Below are 18,814 nucleotides of genomic sequence, written 5' to 3'. Positions count from 1 at the left end.
TCATGAGTTGCAGCTCAGTGAATTATTATGCTCCTGTCAGCACTGCCCAGGTCAAGAAGTAGACCACCACCAGGACCCCAGAAACTCCCTCCTGCCCCTTCCACTCTCTCCTCCTCCTTCATCTCCAAAGCAAGCACTGTCCTAACTTCAAACAGTTCGCTTGCAGTGGTTTTTAACTTGATATAAATGGAATCCTACTGTTTGTATTCTTTTGTGGCTGGCATCTTTCACTTTATGAGATTCATCCTTGCTGTTGCACATAGCAATAATTCTTATTTATACAATAGGAAACTATCCATTAATGAAAAGGATTTTTTGAATTGTGGCCGCTGGTTCAGAGCTCAAATGTGTGGATGGTTCTTTACTTCTCTCTTTGCCTCTTGTCACTCAAGTCAATAACAGCCTTGCGGCCATACTCCTTGTACTCCTTCTCCTGACAAAAATAAAAGGTAGGAAGTAATAGTTCTCAAGTGGCCGCTGTGTGACCTTGAGCAAATCCTTCCAACTCTCTGTTACACACTTGAAAAACTTGCGTATCCATGCCTAGCTGTTTCATGTAGGACAACATTCCGAAGAATACTTTGTAAGTGACAGATAAGTGGTGAAAGACCATGAGAACATTCCATCTGATCTCCCTACACCAGCACTAAGTACCCACTTATTATTCATTGTCATCCTAATGAGCTAGAGTCTACTTACTCCCATTTTACAGGTGAGGGAATTGAGGCACAAAGCAGGCCAGGGTCTTGCCTGTGGAGGCATAGCTCTAGGAGACAGAGCCGGAAGGTGAAGTTCAAAGCCAGTGCTCCTCTCCACTCCCCTGTGCTGCCACGCAGGTGCTTTATTAAAGCTGCCTACAGGCACGGGAAGGATACTTTCAAAGCCAAGGTGGCCTGGAAGAACCTCTCTCGGGCTCCCACACTGCCCTTTTGTCACTTCGTAGAGTACTAGGAACTTTTCCTGGTATGAAGTGTTCCATCTGCCCTGGAGCGCTTTCCCCACTATTGGTGAGGCTGTCTCCTTCAGACCTTTAACATTTTTTTTTAAACGTCCATTTATTTTTGAGAGAGACAGAGATAGAGCATGAGCAGGGGAGGGACAGAAAGAGAGGGAGACACAGAATCCGAAGCAGGCTCCAGGCTCCACGCTGTCGGCACAGAGCCCGACGTGGTGCTCGAACCCACGAACCGTGAGATCATGACCTGAGCCAAGGCCAGAGTCTTAACTGACTGAGCCACCCAGGTGCCCATAGGTCCTTTAGGTGTTAGGATAGCTGTCACCACCATCACAGGGGTCTTTCTCGGCACTCTGTTTGGATAGAGCTAATCTTTTGGCCCTGTCAGAGCATTGTGTTTCCTCCCTCCTGTGATTACTCTCTATAATGGCTGTACTGACCTCCTGATTGAGTTATCTCTCTTCCCTCTATAGTGTAATATCCCTTTGAGGTGTCGCCAGAAATGGCCTTGCTCACAGAGCCTGGCAGTGTTAGGACTTCATCTAGAATCTTTGAAGAAACCAGATGGGTCTCCAAGTCCCCGGCTGTCTGCTCCCTACCGCTGGGGAGCCGCTGAGCTTCTGGGCCGTGTAGTCAAGTGTTTCCTGAGCACAGACTCCCGTGTGGTCTGCCCGTTGACTTGGGTAAATGGGTTCTGGAAAGCAGCATGGGGTCAGTGTGAGCCCAGAGCAAACCCTGGCAAACAATCTTCACCTGGTTTGAATTTTTTACGCATCCTTTCAATTAGCGATGGGCTTTGTGGCTACACAACCACAATCCCCCACAGGGCTGAAAAGGAGTTAAAATTGACCCCACATGTTTCTAAAAATGTCACTTCCTGGTCTCTCCCTTCACTACCTTTTACACGTTGGGTCTTTATTGGGAAGTTAAGGAGCAGTTCCGCAGATAGAAGGTAAGGGACCTCCAGTCGAATCAGAGTTTTGATCTCGACCAGGCTCTTCCTTTCAACTCTCCTGGGTCTGCAAGAAAAGCGACTTTTTAGTCCTATTGTGACACTTGTCACTTCTCAGCCACTCTGGCTCAAAGGCAAGTCTCTAGAATGAATGCTGCTAAAAACCACCGACTCTGTTGTTGGGGAAACCCGAATGGGTCATGGCCGCCTTTGTAACCAGCTGGTTGTCAAGCAGCTGTGCTTTATTTGGGGCCAGTCTCCCCGAGTGGTCAGGGATGGGGAAATGGCCCTTCCCTCGAGGGGGATCCAGGCGGGCACGGGGGAGGCGTGAAGTCAGAAGCGGGCGTCTCTCCCCACCAGCCCGTCTCAGCCTCCCTCGCGGCAGCAGCTGCCTGAAGGAAATTGTGTCTTTCGTCTGCCAGCACTTTTCCTGGAACCACAGGAGCAGATGGCAGACACGTGACTGTAAGCACTCATGACCACCTCCTCACTTGGGACCCACTAGACAGGCTGGTGACCAGAGTAAGGAAGTAAGAGAGCTGCATCAAGGGCTCGAGATTCCAAAGGCTTCAAATGGGGGAGGGAAAAGAAGACAGCGAAGGCCTTAACCACAGGGAACTCTTCACGCCCACCGCGGGAGAGACAGACTGTCAGGAGTGGGTTTGTGGAGGGGAGTTTAGAGAGCAAACAACTTCGTAGTTCCCCGATTTGGGAGATACACCACCCCCAACCTCATGGAACGCACTGATCTTTCTCTGGAAAGAGAACGTGTCCACCGTGTCTGGTGCTCAGGCTCATGTTTGCGGGGTGGTGTAGAGCAGGATTAACCCAGTTTCGCTGGAAGATCAGGAACAGAGTGCTTCTTAGCCTGTGGTCAGCAGCAGCTCCAGGATCAGATCTGTTTGTGCAGTGGTCCTCAGCTGGGCCAGTTTTAGCCCCGCGGGACATTGGGCAACGTCTGGAGATGTGAGTTGTCACAACTGGAGGGGGGGTGTTGCTGGCATCTAGTGAGTAGAAGCAGGGTTGGTGCTAAGCATCACACAACACACAACAGCCCCCAGGCAGAAAAAGGAAAAAAAAAATTCTCCTGCCCAGGATGCAAATAGCACCAAAGTTGAGAGACTCTGAATCAGTGTCTCTGAGGGTGTGGGGTTTCCTAGGGTAGAAGCACCTTTCGTTGCAGAGAAGATTGTCCTCGAAACTCGGCCACGGCTCTGGCACAGTGGGGCCCTACCTCTCAGGGGCATGTGAATCACCAGGGTGGCTCTGGTGCAAATGCAGGTTGGGATTCTGCCAGTCTGGTTAGGGTGCCATGGCCGCTCGTCCCAGGTCCCGCTGTCAGCAGCCAGGGATTTTGAGTGTGCTCATAATCTCTCCCTGCCTTTCCTTTTCCTTCTCCCTCTCTTTCCGTTCCCGCCCCACCGCTTTCCCCAGCCTACTCAGTTCGAACATTCCGTGCCCTGTCACTAAGGAACATTTGGTGGTGGTTAAACTCCACTGCCCGGATGACAGCTTCTCTCCAGATGTTGCCAATTTGAGATTCTGAGTGTTGATGAAATCAATTGACTGAGTTGGAAAAAGGACCCCAAGGGACCTGATCAAACTTACCCCCACACACTTGAATCAACTTGTACCTCAAAGACATTTTTTGCATGCTCTGATAGACCATGTAGAGCACATGACTTTGGGGATGCTTAGGCCTGCTACAGCTTCACAGCACATTTGCCTTTTAAACCAGAGGCGACAAACTTGTTTCTAGAAAGGACCGGGTAATAAATATTTTAGGCTTTGTAGGTCATACAGTCTGTCACGATTACTCACTCCTGCCATTGTAGTGAGAAAGCAACCCTAGACAATACGCAAATGAATAGGTGTAGCTGTGTTGCAGTAAAACTTTATTTACAAAAACACGCAGTGAGCTGGCTTTGGCCCATGGGCTCTAGGTTGCAAACCCCTATTCTAAACCATTCCGATTCATGTCTCTGCTTCAGAAAGAAAAAAAAAAGTCATATAGGGAAAACCTTACTGAACGTGCGAGTCATAAATGTCTATAGGGCTAAGGTGAGTAGTTACTCTTTCGTTTATTGCACAGAACTGTAAAATGAAATGCGTTATTTAAGTTGGCAGAAACAGCGATGTCTTTGTATGCCAATTTCTTTGAGGGGGGTAGGAATAGGACTAGAAAGGGCAATGAATAAGGAACGGAAAGATGTACCAAAGGGCTAATCTTACCTTGCAGTCCGCGTGGGCTTTTCTCTGGTCTTGAGCACTCTTCTGCTCTCGGAATAAATGGAGAGAGCGAACACCGCAAAGATTGCCTTTCTCTTCCGTCAGACCCAGGGCATTCTTTGGAGGTATTGATTTTTCTCGCTGTCACTGACTTCTGTGAGGCCTTATGTTTGCAGTGAGGAGATATTGCTCAGCCTGAAATGCTGGCATTGCTTAGAGCATCCTGGCCGTAGCTTTGCGTTGATGGTTTAAACCATAGAGAATCGCAGGCTAAATTCAACACGGACCTCTCCTTGTTGGGGCCAGGGCCACGCATGCCGACAGAAAACTGCAGTCCCTGGGTGTTTGTGTGGCTCCCGGCCACACAGATCACTGGGACCAGGCTGAATTGAGGCCATGTAGCACTCGTCACAAATCCTGCATTATTTGGAGAGGAGAATGCCTTAACATCCATGCCTCATGCTGGCAGATAGGCTTCTTCAGCCAGGGTCTCCAGAATGTGTTGGGCCTCTGTGATCACCTCTGTGATCATCAAATGTGGGGTCAGACTCCAAGGGCTCCCTGGGGAATTTAGTTAGCAGTCTCTGCCTCCCACACCACACCTTGCTTGCAGGCATTCCCATGCGCACATCAGGGCTCAGGCAGCAAGAAAAGTAAGGTGGGTCTCTGGCAGCAGGAGAGAGTAGCATTGTAGACCTCCATTGGGGTGGATTCTGTCTATATGCAGTGATCTGACACAGGGTCTCCTGCTGCACAAATGGAAGAAAGACTTGTATTTCATCTATGTGGAGAAGCAGTCTCCAACTGCAGTCGGGAGCCACAGATTCTTTGAACGGTGGCCCATCTTCAGTGAACACTGCCGTGTGGCCTGTGTGGGTCATCATTCTAGGACTCATTCAGTCATACGATCACACCTTCAAGTATTTGTCTACCTTGGCAGGTGGCTGAGTATAAAATTCTTGGGGCCTGCTTCCTTTCACTGGGGAGTTTGAGGTCTTTCTTACTACCCTCTTCCAGCATATAAAGTACCAGAATATGAGGTGGTGAGATGAGGGTTGACAAACAGGAGTCTGTTTCTGCCATCTTGGAGGTTATGGACTAGCCAAGAAGTTGAAGATCAAAGAAACATGACACACACCTACTACCGTTGTGATGAGTCTTAACGAGGAAAAGTACTGTTCTCCTCATCTTATGTCACTGCAACTCCCAAACTCAGATACTGTTGTCATACCCATTTTGGAGATGTGTCTCTAGAGGCTCAAAGGTTGCCCCCCTGCTGCCAGCCAGGAAGTAGCTCTCCAGTTCAGCGCGCAGAGAGAGGAAAGGACGGTTTCTCAAGTTGAAGTGTGATCTGTGATAGTCCTGGAGACATGGAAGCTGGTGATTTAAACGCATCTCCAGAGCTGGGATTAATAAGCCCAAAACATTTTGTGCAGATCGAGGAGCTAATTATAAACCACACGTTCTTCAACTTTAAAATTGGAGAAACCCCACAGATGGTAGGTTGCAAAATGAAGCATCGCAGACAATGAGGTTGACAGGTGTGACCGTGTGTTTCTGGTCCTGATGGCTGGCATCCCACCCGTCTGAATTAGAGTTGGTTGTTAAGTCCTGGCCCACTCCAGGTCAGAGCGTAGCTACCTTTTCCTGGCAGGCAGCATGAGGATTCGTTGACCTTAATTCCACAAATATTGATTGAGCACCAAGGAGGCTCGCTCCTAGTTCTAGGGGAGTCCAGTGAATAGGGGGACGTGATGCCTGCTCCCAGGAGGCACCCATTCAACTTGCAAACATATGAAAGAACTTAAAACAAGTCACGGTGGGAACCTTGAAAGTCAAGGCTGCGGAGTGACTGGTTGTTGGGGGACAACCTGCTCCTTTAGAAAGAGCAATCAGGGCGGCTCCCTCTGAAGAGGTGACATTTATGTGAGGGCCTTTATGGTCAGTGGAAGTCAGCAGTGCAGAGGGGAGTGTTTTCCAAAAGAGGCTGAGATGAGCTTTCTGGTACGTGTGTAAGGACAGCTGACGCCAAGGAAGCTGGGACGAGGGTTTAGTGGGTGATCTTTGAGAGACCAGAGGGCCTTGAGGGCTGCCTGAGGACTCTGGATTTTGCCAAGAATGAAACGAACCACAGAGCCACCCTGTTCAGAGGCAGGTACATGATGGTTGCTCATCTGTGGACAACATTGGCCATTCTGTTCATGTCCTGCATGCAGGAAGACCGTGGAGCAAACTCTGAGTCAATAAGAAGCTTTATTAATAAATAAGTAAATGGGGGCGCCTGGGTGGCGCAGTCGGTTAAGCGTCCGACTTCAGCCAGGTCACGATCTCGCGCTCCGTGAGTTCGAGCCCCGCGTCAGGCTCTGGGCTGATGGCTCGGAGCCTGGAGCCTGTTTCCGATTCTGTGTCTCCCTCTCTCTCTGCCCCTCCCCCGTTCATGCTCTGTCTCTTTCTGTCCCAAAAATGAATAAACGTTGAAAAAAAAAATTTTTTTAAATAAAATAAATAAGTAAATGTATTGATAATGTCCACAGCGAGCGTCTAGCATTTCCAGTCCCATTCACACGTCCCCGGGAGAATAGTTTATGTTTGGGATAAGTGACATTAGGCTCTGGGTTGAACAGTGGGAGCCTCCTGTACTTGACAGAGCGTTCTTTTTTTCTGAGGAGGGTCGAGGTGGTCAAGGTTATCCTGAGATTGCCCAGGACACAGAAGTACAACACGACAGGGCCAGATCACCTCCCAGTGGTACTGAAACTGCCCTCCTTCACGTTACACCCTCCTCATGGAAATAAGAATCTGTTCACATGCAGGATGTTCTCAGAAATGCTTGACTTGGAGACTTACAAAAGTCAGGGTCAGGAAAACAGCTTGTTTGGGGATTTGTGGTACTTTGCTAGCTTGTTGATAACAACCCTGATTCTATAACAGGGCTTGAGGAGGAAGCCCAGCAAAGATCGTTGTGCCCACACGTGTGTAGCTTTTGTTTCTCCCGGTGATTCTTGAAGAATTTTTTCCTTCCCTACTGCATGGAGTTCATCTGCTCCGACGACTCATTCATCATCCTTGGTTGCTGTCCTGTCCTCTCCGCCTTCAGGTTGGGGCAGTTCTGGAAGTGATTAGGCTGTTGTAAATCAGCTTTTATGATGTGTGTGTCAGAGATAAGCAGCGGGGAAAGCGGGAGTTAAAGAACTCATCCCCTCTTGCCCTGACAGTTACCCCAGTAATGGAATTAAAAAATATATATGACTGGAAAGTATGGTGGTTGGCAGAATATTTTCTCCACAGGCATATCCAACATTTAAATTTGGCTCCTTAATGCGAGCTCTGCTTTGTTTTTATGCCATTTTATCGGGGCGTGGCTTACCTAAGATAGAGCAAACCAAATATTAAATCCACACCTCAAGGAACTTTTCTGTGTGTATCCTTTTCTAACCACCACCCAGATGTAGATACAGAACATCTCCAGCACCCTCCATGTTTCCTTTATGTCCCTTCCCTCTGTCCTGATCTCAGCCACCATAGACAGCCTCGGGCTGTTCTTGAACTTCATATAAACGGAATCACACAGCACGTACTCTTTTTTGCCTGCCAGAATTCTCTATGTGACATTCATCCCTGTGGCTGGGTGTAGTCGTTCATTCTCGCTGTTGTGGGGGATGCCATCCTGTCGTGGTTTCTCAGCTGTGCCATTACTGACATCTGGAGTTGGATCATTTTTCTTGGGGGGACTGTCCTGTGTGTGCATCGTAGGATGTTTAGCAACATCTCTCCGGCCTCTGCCCACTAGACGCCAAAAGCATCTATCACCCACCCCCCGCCCCCCAGCCCCAGTAACTTCCCCAGGCATTGAAAACCATTGCATCATATGCCACAAATTTCAGGAGATTTTTTTCAACGTTTATTTATTTTCAAGAGAGAAAGAGCACAAGCGGGGGAGGGGCAGAGAGAGAGGGAGACACAGATTCGAAGCAGACTCCAGGCTCTGAGCTGTCAGCACAGAGCCTGACGCGGGGCTTGAACTCACAAACAGCGAGATCATGACCTGAGCCGAAGTCAGACGCTTAACCAACTCAACCACCCAGGCGCCCCAGGAGATTTTTTATTTAGCAGTAATTTCACACTTACTGAAAAGTTGCAGAAATGAAACAAACAATAACCAGAATGTACTCTTTACTTAGATTCACATATGATTAACAATTTACCCTATTCGTTTTATCATTGCTTCTCTCTTGTTCACACATACACACATGCAATTTGTTTCTGACCCATTCAAGAGGCAGTTGCATCCACCTCGGCCATTTACTACCATATACTTCCATGTGTATTTCCCAAGAGGAAGGATCTTCTCCAACATTACCATAATTATCACTGTTATCAAAATTAACACAGCAAATTTAGCATACTTATTAATTGCCCGTGTCCCAATTTTCATCAGTTTCTCCACAGTTATCCTTCATGACATTCTCACTACAGAATAGGTTCTGGTCCAGGATCGTGTATTCTGTACCATTGCCCTGGTTCCTTAGTGTTCTTTAGTGTCGAATATTCCTTCACACTTTTATGATACTGAAAAAAGAAAAATGATTCAAGAATATAGTCCCATTTTTTCTTAATAGAATTTTCCTCCTTTGGGAGTTTCCCTGATGTTTCCTTCTGAGTACATTCAGGATCTGTCTCCCTGGCTGGAACACTGCATGAGTGATAACGTGGACTTCTTAGGACATACACTGGGTGGCCCACAGTATCCAGCCGCCCCTCATCAGCGAGGTCAAGTTTGATCTCCTGGTCAAAGTGCTGTGTGATTTCTCCATTGTGTAGCTACTAAATTTTCCCTTACAGTTAGTAAGTGCGTGGAAAAACACTTAACACCATGCAAATATCCTGCCTCCCCATTAAATTTTACCCCCAAACTTGCGCATGCCTTGACTCTCGCACGAAATCCATCATTACCTACAATGGTTACGGAATGATGATCTTCCAAATGCAGCACCCCTTCTGTGTGCACTCCTTCTACTCTGCTCAGCATTCTACTGCAGGCAAGAACCTATTCTCCTCCACCGTCTATTTACTGATGGGTTTATCTCTTACTGGTATGGACTCATGATTTCCTCTTTTTTCAGTGGTTTATGAATCACTACTGTTTTCAATGATTTGAGGCTCAAATTGCTTAGCTTTGGCTAGTGGGGGCCCCTTGAGGTTGTGCCTGGTGTCCTTCTGGCAAGCCTCCATCAGTTTTCAGGGTACCTGGGTGACTCATTCGGTTACACATCTGACTGTTGGTTTTGGCTCAGGTCACGATCTCACGGTTTTGTGAGTTCAAGACGCACGTCAGGCTCTGTGCTGATAGCCCTGAGCCTGCTTGGGATCTTCTCTCTCCCATTCTCTCTGCCCTGTATCTCTGCCTCTCTCAAATAAACCTAAAAAAAATTTTTTTTTCGTGATTTTCAAAAAATCCTTTTTCATTTGTAACACTTCCTTTCTGGCATAACAAGATGTTCCAGGCTCATACCTTCCCTTCTCCTGTCCTAGAATCAGCCATCCCTCCAGAGTTCTGATTCCTTTTAAGGGAGAATGGTAGAAAATAGCACGATTTATTTAGCCCTTTTCCTATTAGTTGACATGTGAGTTGTTTCTAGTTCTAGGCTATTGTAAAATATTCTCTGAATACACTCTTTTACATTTTCTTGGACCTGTGCACTGATTCCTGTTAGGTCTATAATCAGGAGAAGCAATGGAAAGTCATATAATCTCCACTGTGTATACTCAACAGAAATAACATGAAGTCCACACACACAAAAACGGACACAGATATTCAAAGCAGCTTTGTTGATTATCCGTGTGTGTGTGTGTGTGTGTGTGTGTGTGTGTGTGTGTTTATGCGTGTGTATTTAGCTTCAACAGATACTGCTAAGTAGTTTTTCAAAGTGTTCATACCGTTAGTTTTGTTGGGGACATGGAAGTTGTTGGTCCTGGCAGGTAGGGAAGAATAATCAGTGGCAGGCGTCATAATGGGCCATTGCAATCCAGAGACATGTTTTCTAGCAATGGCAGAACTGCTCATCTGCCAACAGATAATGAGTGGAAAATGCTGAGATTTTACCACCTGGTCTGCTCTTAAGCATCTCTTTAGAGACTGCTGCTTTAGGATGGGCAAGATGGAAGTTACTCAAGTCAAGAATCTCCCGCTATCTGTAAAACAGTTTTTATTTCAGTGGTGCCAGTGACGGCACTTAGGAACTGCAGGGCCGTTGCTGGGGGTACCCGCTGTTTTCTCAAACATTAGGGTCACGGTGTTGTTTTAAAAGTGCCTCCCCAGGGAAAGAAGGGGTGTCCCAGGGCCCCACTCACATCTTCTGGCCGTTAGGGGCCCATTTAAAACCCTGGGAACAGTCATTCCCGCAGCAGCCTGAGAGATTAAATATCCCTGTGTGTACACCCAGGGAGTCACTTAGTGTTCCAGACATTTGAGATATGGGGCTTAGGGACAGCGGGCGCAGGAGAAAGCTGCTGGAGGCCAACAGGAAAGTGAGTCGGTCTGGTATCATGGGACTAGATACGAGGCTCCGCGTCGGTAGGAACTGCTTGGGCATGGCCCAGCCTCTGCAGCTCAAACCTTCTGCGTCCAGAATATCTGTCCTCCGTCCTTACAGCACAGCGTTAGATCAAAGAGGTATCTGAAGCCCTTTGTAGAAATTCTAAACACAGGAAGCATCACGCGTAAGAGGCACAGTGGACCCTTAGTAACTCCGATGAGCCTTTGTAGGAATTAGCAACTAGTAAAATGCATCTCTATGGATGCCTTTTAACCAGGTGCCCTCTCTGGGTGGACACTACCCCGCCCCCCCCCCCCCGCGTGGAATGGGAAAAGCCCTCCCACGCGCTTTCCAAGAGAGCTCTTGTGCCGTGTACAGCTGCAGAGCCGCGTGCAGCGATCCTGGGTAGATGGTGGTTCAGATGAACCCGACTGCAACTCGTATTAACCTCCACGGTCCTCTCTTCTCTCTCCCCATCCCGCCAGGCCTGTCCGCAGATGGTGGCGCCAAGCGCCAGGAGCACCTGTCCCGGTTTTCCATGCCTGACCTCAGCAAAGACTCTGGAATGAATGTCTCTGAGAAGCTGAGCAACATGGGCACTCTAAACTCGTCCATGCAGTTCCGGAGCGCAGAGTCCGTCCGCAGCCTGCTCTCCGCCCAGCAGTACCAGGAGATGGAGGGAAACCTCCACCAGCTCGGCAACCCCATCGGGTACAGAGACCTGCAGTCCCACGGAAGGATGCACCAGAGCTTTGACTTCGATGGAGGGATGGCAGGCAGCAAGCTGCCGGGGCAGGACGGCATGAGGATCCAGCCCATGAGCGAACGCACGCGGAGGAGAAGTACCTCCCGTGATGACAGTCGCCGCTTCCGACCTCACCGGTCCAGGCGTTCCCGGCGCTCTCGCTCCGACAACGCCCTGCACCTGGCCAGCGAGCGCGAGGCCATCTCCCGGTTAAAAGAAAGGCCCCCCCTCAGAGCCAGGGAGGACTATGACCAGTTCATGCGCCAGCGGAGCTTCCAGGAGAGCCTGGGCCAAGGCTCCCGCCGGGACCTGTACGGCCAGTGCCCGAGAACGGTGTCGGACCTGGCTCTGCAGAATGCCTTTGGGGAGCGATGGGGACCCTACTTCACCGAGTATGATTGGTGTTCCACCTGCTCTTCCTCTTCGGAGTCTGACAACGAGGGCTATTTCCTAGGAGAACCAATCCCCCAGCCCGCCCGCCTGCGCTACGTCACGAGCGACGAGCTGTTGCACAAATACAGCTCTTACGGCCTCCCCAAGTCTTCCACGTTAGGGGGCAGGGGACAGGTGCACAGCAGGAAAAGACAAAAGAGCAAAAACTGTATCATTTCCTAATACGATTGGGGTCAGGGAATGGGGGAAGATGGGAGCTAAGAATGTAAAGTCAGAAACTTGCACTGTTTTAAAATGTAAAGCGCTTTTGGGGGGGGTGGTTGCTGGAGGAGAAGAGGGAAACGCTGGCAGTTGATGGAGGCAAGGTCATAGACTGACTCAATAGGTAGTCGCAGTTCTCGGCATGTTGAATATTATTTGCACATTTCACTTTGGAAACGCTATAGACTCTGTGGAGGCCAGAGTTGGTCACCTCCTTCCCGTCAGTCTGTGTTGAGTCGCCTTTCGCAAGATGGCAAGTTGTTTCCCGCTCGCTTATATCCTCTCTGGCTCTCTCTTACTTTTAGGACCCTTTCTCCAGTAAGTAATTTGTTTATTAGCCAGGACCCCAGACTAAGTTATTTACATGTCCATTGTAAATGCAATGTAAATGAGAGTTCTGATAAAATATTTTTGTATTTTGTAATATCAAAGGAATTTCTATATCGTAGGACTCAGTGAAGCCTTGCATGCATACCCGGCGTCGTCTTTGAGTAGTATTCAGAGGTGGTCCAGGACCACTGTTTTTTTTTTTTTTTTTTCTTTTTTCTATCCAAATTTGTTACATGTCAGTGAGACCTTTTTCAAAGGAGTTTATTCAATTTGGCTTTTTGTGGCTGAAAAAAAAAAAATTAACTATTACACCCAAAGCATTCTATGCTCCATTCCATCTTTAGGAGAGACATCCTTAGGTCTGCTCCCACCCTCGGTAGAATTTATTCTTTACAAAGTGATAGTAATTTTTATTAAAATTGCAAACGTAACTTTTGCCAATTAGAGAAACCAACCAGTGTCAGTCAAGTCCCATGAGAAACGCCATCCCTGCTGGGAACACTGAAGTTGCTCACTGTTGACCTGTCCCTTGGGGATAGTGAAAGTGCCCGTGAGTGGTGCCGTTGTGTGATGTCCGCATGACGTTGTTTTGAATGTGGCATTATTTTCTGGTGCTCATGTTTCCTGGATTATATTATCTGCTTTCCTTTACCAAGGCAGACGGAACAGCTGCCTTAGCCTGACAACCGGTTGTCCTCAGTGCAAACTTAGGCATTAGACATTTAGGGGCAGAAGGGTTCTGAGGGGCTCTGGGAGTGACGGGGGGGTCACACGCAGATTGTATGCCGTGCATGGAGAAGGAACAAGGCAGTTTCAAAGCAGAAAGCAGGTCAAGGGTAGAGACTGAAGGGGAATATGAAGGAAGGTCAGAGCAAAGAACTTCTGGAAAGGAAGTAGACTAGCGGTGACCACTACCTTGAATAACCCCACAGTGCTTGTGGAAGGAGTCCAGTTTAACCCACCCCGTAACCAGAGTGTCTGGGTTACCCAGGAGAGGGAGCTGCTCAGGAGATTTCAGGATAATGGCCTTGCAAACCAACCATTGTTGAGAAGGGGATTTCCATTTTGAACTTTGGGGACTGTTGGTCAGACAGAAAATGGGCTCAAAAGTGAGTTTGCTTAAAGAAGACATTTAGCGGTTGTGTTGTTTATAGTAAAAAAAAAAAAAAAAAAAACTTCCTACCTTGCTTCGGTTCAAAATGAAGCGCTTGCTTTCTGTTCCATTCTCCTCCTCCTTTTAATGGATTGTGGTGGTTGAAATAATCCATTGGAGGACCCACCTTTAGTGAGATGTACTGTGGATGTAGTACACGGCGTATCTCAGTGGCCATCTGCCATGGTGAGGTGAGTGTGGTCTCTTTTCAGTATAGTAGTTAATATTTTCTAGTATTTTCTTATGGAGAGAATGTGAAAAGTGGCTTTTCAGACACCATCCCAAATGGGTCTGGGGAATAGAAGGCTATAAAGGATGTGGAAATGGCACTCCATTCAGGATGTATACAAATAATTTGCTTTTCAGGTATTAATATGACATTTGTCATTGTCACTGATTTTTTAAAAAAGCAATGCAAATGTTGGTTGTGGCTGTTTTCCGCATGCTATCTTCATTATCTAAATGCTTCATTAATTATCCAAGCCTCCGGAGAATTAACTCTATTACGTTTGTATAGTAAGTTTGTAAACTGCTTGGCAAAACTGATTAAGAAATACTGTGCAGCACCATGCTACTGAAGTGGCCGGTTTCTGGTAGAAATCGGGCGAGTCCAATGTGGAGTTTTGAGTTCCTTGGTTGACGAGAATAAAAAGGCATTTTGGAAAAAGAAAAGAGAGACAAAAGTAGATCACTTAACGTAGCCAACAGCTGAAAAATAACGTCTGTCCTCTCTAGCCTGGAATCCAATGAAAGAAATTCTCCTGGTAAAAAAAAAAAAAAAAAAAAAAAAAGCTGCTTTCTAACTCCATCCTTTTCAGAGTACCTCTTACTTTCCCCAGATGAGGCTTTAGCCACCATCCGCAGAAAGAAGATGGTAGCCAGAAATCAACACGGAACCATATCCCGACAAGGGATGGGAGGAATAAGGGATTTCGGATCTAGCGGTGCAGGGAGCGTCCGGCAGCCGAACTGGTCCGAGCTTGAGATGTAGTGAGAGGCAGGCCTCAGGGCCACACTGTGTGTAAACAAGGTCACCTCCATGTTTTCTATCCCTGCTCCCCACCCCACATGCAGCCAAGCACCTTACAGAGAATGCCCACGAGGACGGTTAAATCGTCACAAAGATGACGGGACCTCCAAGTGAGTGCCCTGGGGAAAGCAGGATGTCACTGTGTTACGAATTACACCTCTTCGTGATACCTTAAACGTAACATCGCAGAATCCTGTTCCCAAACACTCAATGCATTCTTTTCTGAGGCAAGAACTTTGGGTCCTTACCGGATTCCTCCCGCATAACCATGAGCTCTTCTCAGTCGAGTTTTGCCTGCGAGTGGGGCTTGCAGTCACCTCTTCGTAGATCATCATATTATCCTCAGTAGACTGTTCTAGAAAAGTAATCTCTCTTTTCCTAGTTTCCTCTCTTCTCTAATGCCTTAGGTTTGTTTGGTTTTTCTACCTCTCTTCATAGTGATCTTCTTGCCTTTTGGTTAAAACCACAACTTTGGAGTTAAGTTCATTTCTTATCGCTGCTCAATTCATTGGCAACAGACCTGGCTGTTTCCCAGGAAGAAGTAGCCATTGACAGTTTCCTGAATGGCCCTGCCAATACATACAACCCTTGATACTGTGAACAGGTTTCTTGGCAGGCTGGTGGCATCGAGTGTGGCATTCAGGTACCCCCCCTTCCTTCTGTCATATACTTCTGGGATCTCTACCAAGCGTGAAGGTGAACGAGGTGAGGGAGATCAGAACCATGTTTCCTGGTCATGCGCAGGTTCAAGGCAAGTAGAATTCCTAGCGTTGGTTGGTCGATGCCTGCTTTCTACATTTACCTTCTCATCTCTAGTCGTTCTTTTCTGCTCTCAGCCAGCCCCGTGAACATTTCCAGTAGGGGGCCAGAAGGCAGCTCCTTCTCATCTTCTTTTCACATTCTGTAGGATTTTCTTGCACTGCAACAAATTATATTTCCTTCCCCTCCTGCAGTGGCTTTCTGCTTCTGGGGTACCACTTGCCATTGCCGAGCTCAGGTGCAGCCGGTGATGACATCTAGGTGGCACAGGCTCTGTAGTCCCTGCAGCCTGGGCAGGTATCATCAAAGTGTCCCTGTGTGCTTTCCCAGAGAGCGTGGATACAGCCTCAGAAATCTTTGTGACCCTCCAACCAGCCAGGATCGGTCGACTAGAACTGAGGTTATTTGATAACACAGCTGATCTGTGAACCAGTTTTTATGTATCTTTCCATCTTTTGCCATTGGCCCCCAAACGGTACACCAGCCATTTAGGAAGCATCGTTCGTAAGTCACGGTGGATGCTAAAAGTGGAGGCTGACTTCTTAAAGCAAAACAAAGACCAGTCTCCGTGGCCTCCTTTTCCATTCTCGTGTTCTTGCCAATTACTACAGGCAGCCTTCTGTTCATCCTCTTGCAGAGGTCAGATAAGAGAGGCCATCTCATTCTTTGTCCAATCCCACCTTCTAACAAGAAATAGCACAAGCATTTTGATTCCAAGGAGAAGTGCTCTTTGCATATCTCTGTCTAACAGAAACCAGATGCTAACGCCTGCGAAGGAGGATCTATCTGTGACAAAGGAAAAGTGGAAAATGAAACCAGTTATCTGACCGTTTCGTGCCGGAAGAGTTGCTGTTAGCGACTGTTTCGCACCTTCAGGGCTTTGAAATGGGCCCTGTGGACAGCCTTCCGGCTGCAGGGCTCAGCTAAGCCTCCTCTCCTGATTTGGAAGGCAGTTTCAGATTGCCACCTTTTGAGGTGCGTCTCTGGAAGTACCGGGGAAGTAGAAATGAGAGCTTTGCCTTGCCTCCAGTGCTTGGTCCCTTGGGGGCCTCAGCAGACACCCGAACTGGTTTGTCTGACCACTTGGAAGCAGTTGTCAAGGGTAGGACCAAGAAACGATTGGATTCCTTTTTCATTTTCTCATAATAGTAGCCCAGTCAACACAAGACTGCCATAAGCCATGACTCACTATTGGGAGCTATAGTCTTTTATAAGCTTACTTCCTGCTGACAAAACTAGCTTTCCCCAAGGGAAATTAAAAAAAGGAGGGAGGGAAGTCATGTAGCGTAGGAAAACATTTCTGGTGATTTAGGGTAGAAAAAATTGCTCTATCCTGAGACTTTTCAGAGACATCCCTTCACCCTACTGGGCACTTGGCCATTCACGTTCAATAGGTCACACTGACCAACCTTTTGAGAATTTTTTGGAGAGAGTTACCCACTAGCAAGGTCTGTTCTCCAGCCTCTCTAGTTGCTACTCATGTGTTTCCGCAATGCATTTTCGTTCTATCGTGGACCCTGACTTAACGCTCTAAGGTCTACAAGTCCTTCATTTTCCTTAGCAAATTAGGACTTTGGCATTTTTCCTTCTCCCAAACACATTCTTTCCTGTACAGAATTGCGTTGCCCATCTCCTGCTTTAACTCCAAGTGCATAAACAAAACCTCAGAGGGTCTGAGAAGGTGAGGCAGGCCAGACTCCGTGTTGTGTGTCGAATGTCAAGGCATTTGTTAAGAAGGTCTGCAACAGGCCTTTGGTGTGGGCTCTGCCAGAGACTGTTGTGAACACTTTGCTTGAGATCCGTGCCCTGTAAAATGGATATGTTTTACTGATGTCTGTAATACATTTGTAAACTTCCAATAAAATTTGAATAAAAGAAATGTTGCCATTCTTCTCGGCCCTCCTTCCCTTTCCGGGTTTTTTGAAATCTCTGCCTTTGAGTGGCTCAACAAAGAAGACAGAGGCTGCACATGTCTGGAGGTAAGATTTCCTATGGAGGATGAACCTGACAGTGCGGATCGGATTTTTCAACTTCAGCACTATCGACGGTTAGAAGCAGTTCGTTCTTTGTGGCGGAGGACTGACCTGTGCCTTGTAGGAAGGTTGGCAACATCGCTGACCTTTCTACGCTCTAGATGCTAGTGGTAGGTGCCCCCTGTTCCGAGTTGTGACAACCAAAAATCTCTCTGTGCATCACGCCCACACGATGGCTGCTGTCAAAAAAATAAAGGATAAAAACAGGTGTGGGTGAGGATGCGAAGAAATTGGAACCCTTGTATACCGTGGGTGAGACTGTGGAGATGGTGCATCCTCTGTGGAAAACACTACAGCAGTTTCTCACTAATTTAAACGTCAAACTACTGTACTTGTGGGCAGATACCGAAGAGAATTAAAAGCACGGCCTCAGAAGGATAGGAGCGCCCCTGCACTCGTACTGGCATTATCCACAATAGCTAAAAGGTGGAAGCGACCCACATGTCCATCAGTGGACGAATGGATGAACGAGATGTGGTGTAGACATATAGCGTGCCGTGTCATTCAGTCTTAGAAAGAAGAAAATCCCGTCCCATGCTACAACGTAGATGAACCTAGAGGACCTCCTGTGCAGTGAAATGAACCAGTCACAAAAAGGCCAATAATTCCTAACTCCACTGACCTGAGACACCAAGGGTAGATTCGTAGAGATGAAAAATAGAATGGGGGTTTCCAAAGGGCTGAGAGGAGAGGAGAACTGGAAGTTATGTAATGGGTATAAAGTTCCAAGTTTTAAAGTTTTTCAAGAGGAAAAATCTAGCAGTTGTTGGTACAACATACTACCAAACTCTGCACTTAGAAATGGTGAATTGTATCTTTATTTTACCACTATTAAAAAATATCTCGGGGCGCCTGGGTGGCGCAGTCGGTTAAGCGTCTGACTTCAGCCAGGTCACGATCTCGCAGTCTGTGAGTTCGAGCCCCGCGTCAGGCTCTGGGCTGATGGCTCGGAGCCTGGAGCCTGTTTCCGATTCTGTGTCTCCCTCTCTCTCTCTGCCCCTCCCCCGTTCACGCTCTGTCTCTCTCTGTCCCAAAAATAAACAAACGTTGAAAAAAAAAATATCTCGACACATTGCTGAACGTCCCTTGGGGACAAAATCACTCCTGGGTGAGAATCACCAGTTTTTGTTTTTGTTTTTGTTTTTTTAATGTTTGTTTATTTTGACGCAAAGCCCAACACAGGGCTCGATCGCACAAACCGTGAAATCGCGATCTGAGCCAAAATCAAGAGACACTCAACCGAGTCACCCAAGCGCCCCAAGAACCATCGGTTTAAATGTTTTGCTTTCTTAGCATCTCTGTTACTTGAGGATTCTAGAAACCGACTCCTACCCAGGCCACATGGTTAGTTTTCAGTTATTAGCAGGAGTTGAAAACAAGTGACTCCAAAATATCCGTATTAGCTTTTAAGGAAATGTGTCATCTAGGGAATTCTGTC

General features: G+C 47.5%; 1 protein-coding gene across 2 annotated transcripts in view; it reads left to right on the top strand.

Moving 5' to 3' along the window:
- PRICKLE2 (prickle planar cell polarity protein 2) overlaps positions 1 to 17,221 on the top strand; it is a 160,959-nt gene extending 143,738 nt beyond the window's left edge. For both annotated transcript variants that reach the window (XM_030307171.1, XM_030307170.1), the window contains exon 8: positions 11,158 to 17,221. In XM_030307171.1, coding sequence (XP_030163031.1) covers positions 11,158 to 12,032 — 875 coding nt within the window. In that variant the 3' untranslated portion in view covers positions 12,033 to 17,221. The remainder of the gene's footprint in view (positions 1 to 11,157) is intronic.
- The last annotated feature ends 1,593 nt before the right edge of the window (positions 17,222 to 18,814 follow it).

Source organism: Lynx canadensis, chromosome A2 (genome assembly GCF_007474595.2).
Source record: "Lynx canadensis isolate LIC74 chromosome A2, mLynCan4.pri.v2, whole genome shotgun sequence".
Lineage (NCBI taxonomy): Eukaryota > Metazoa > Chordata > Mammalia > Carnivora > Felidae > Lynx > Lynx canadensis.
The sequence above is the reverse complement of the archived record's forward strand: the minus strand, read 5'-3'. Positions and strand labels throughout refer to the sequence as shown.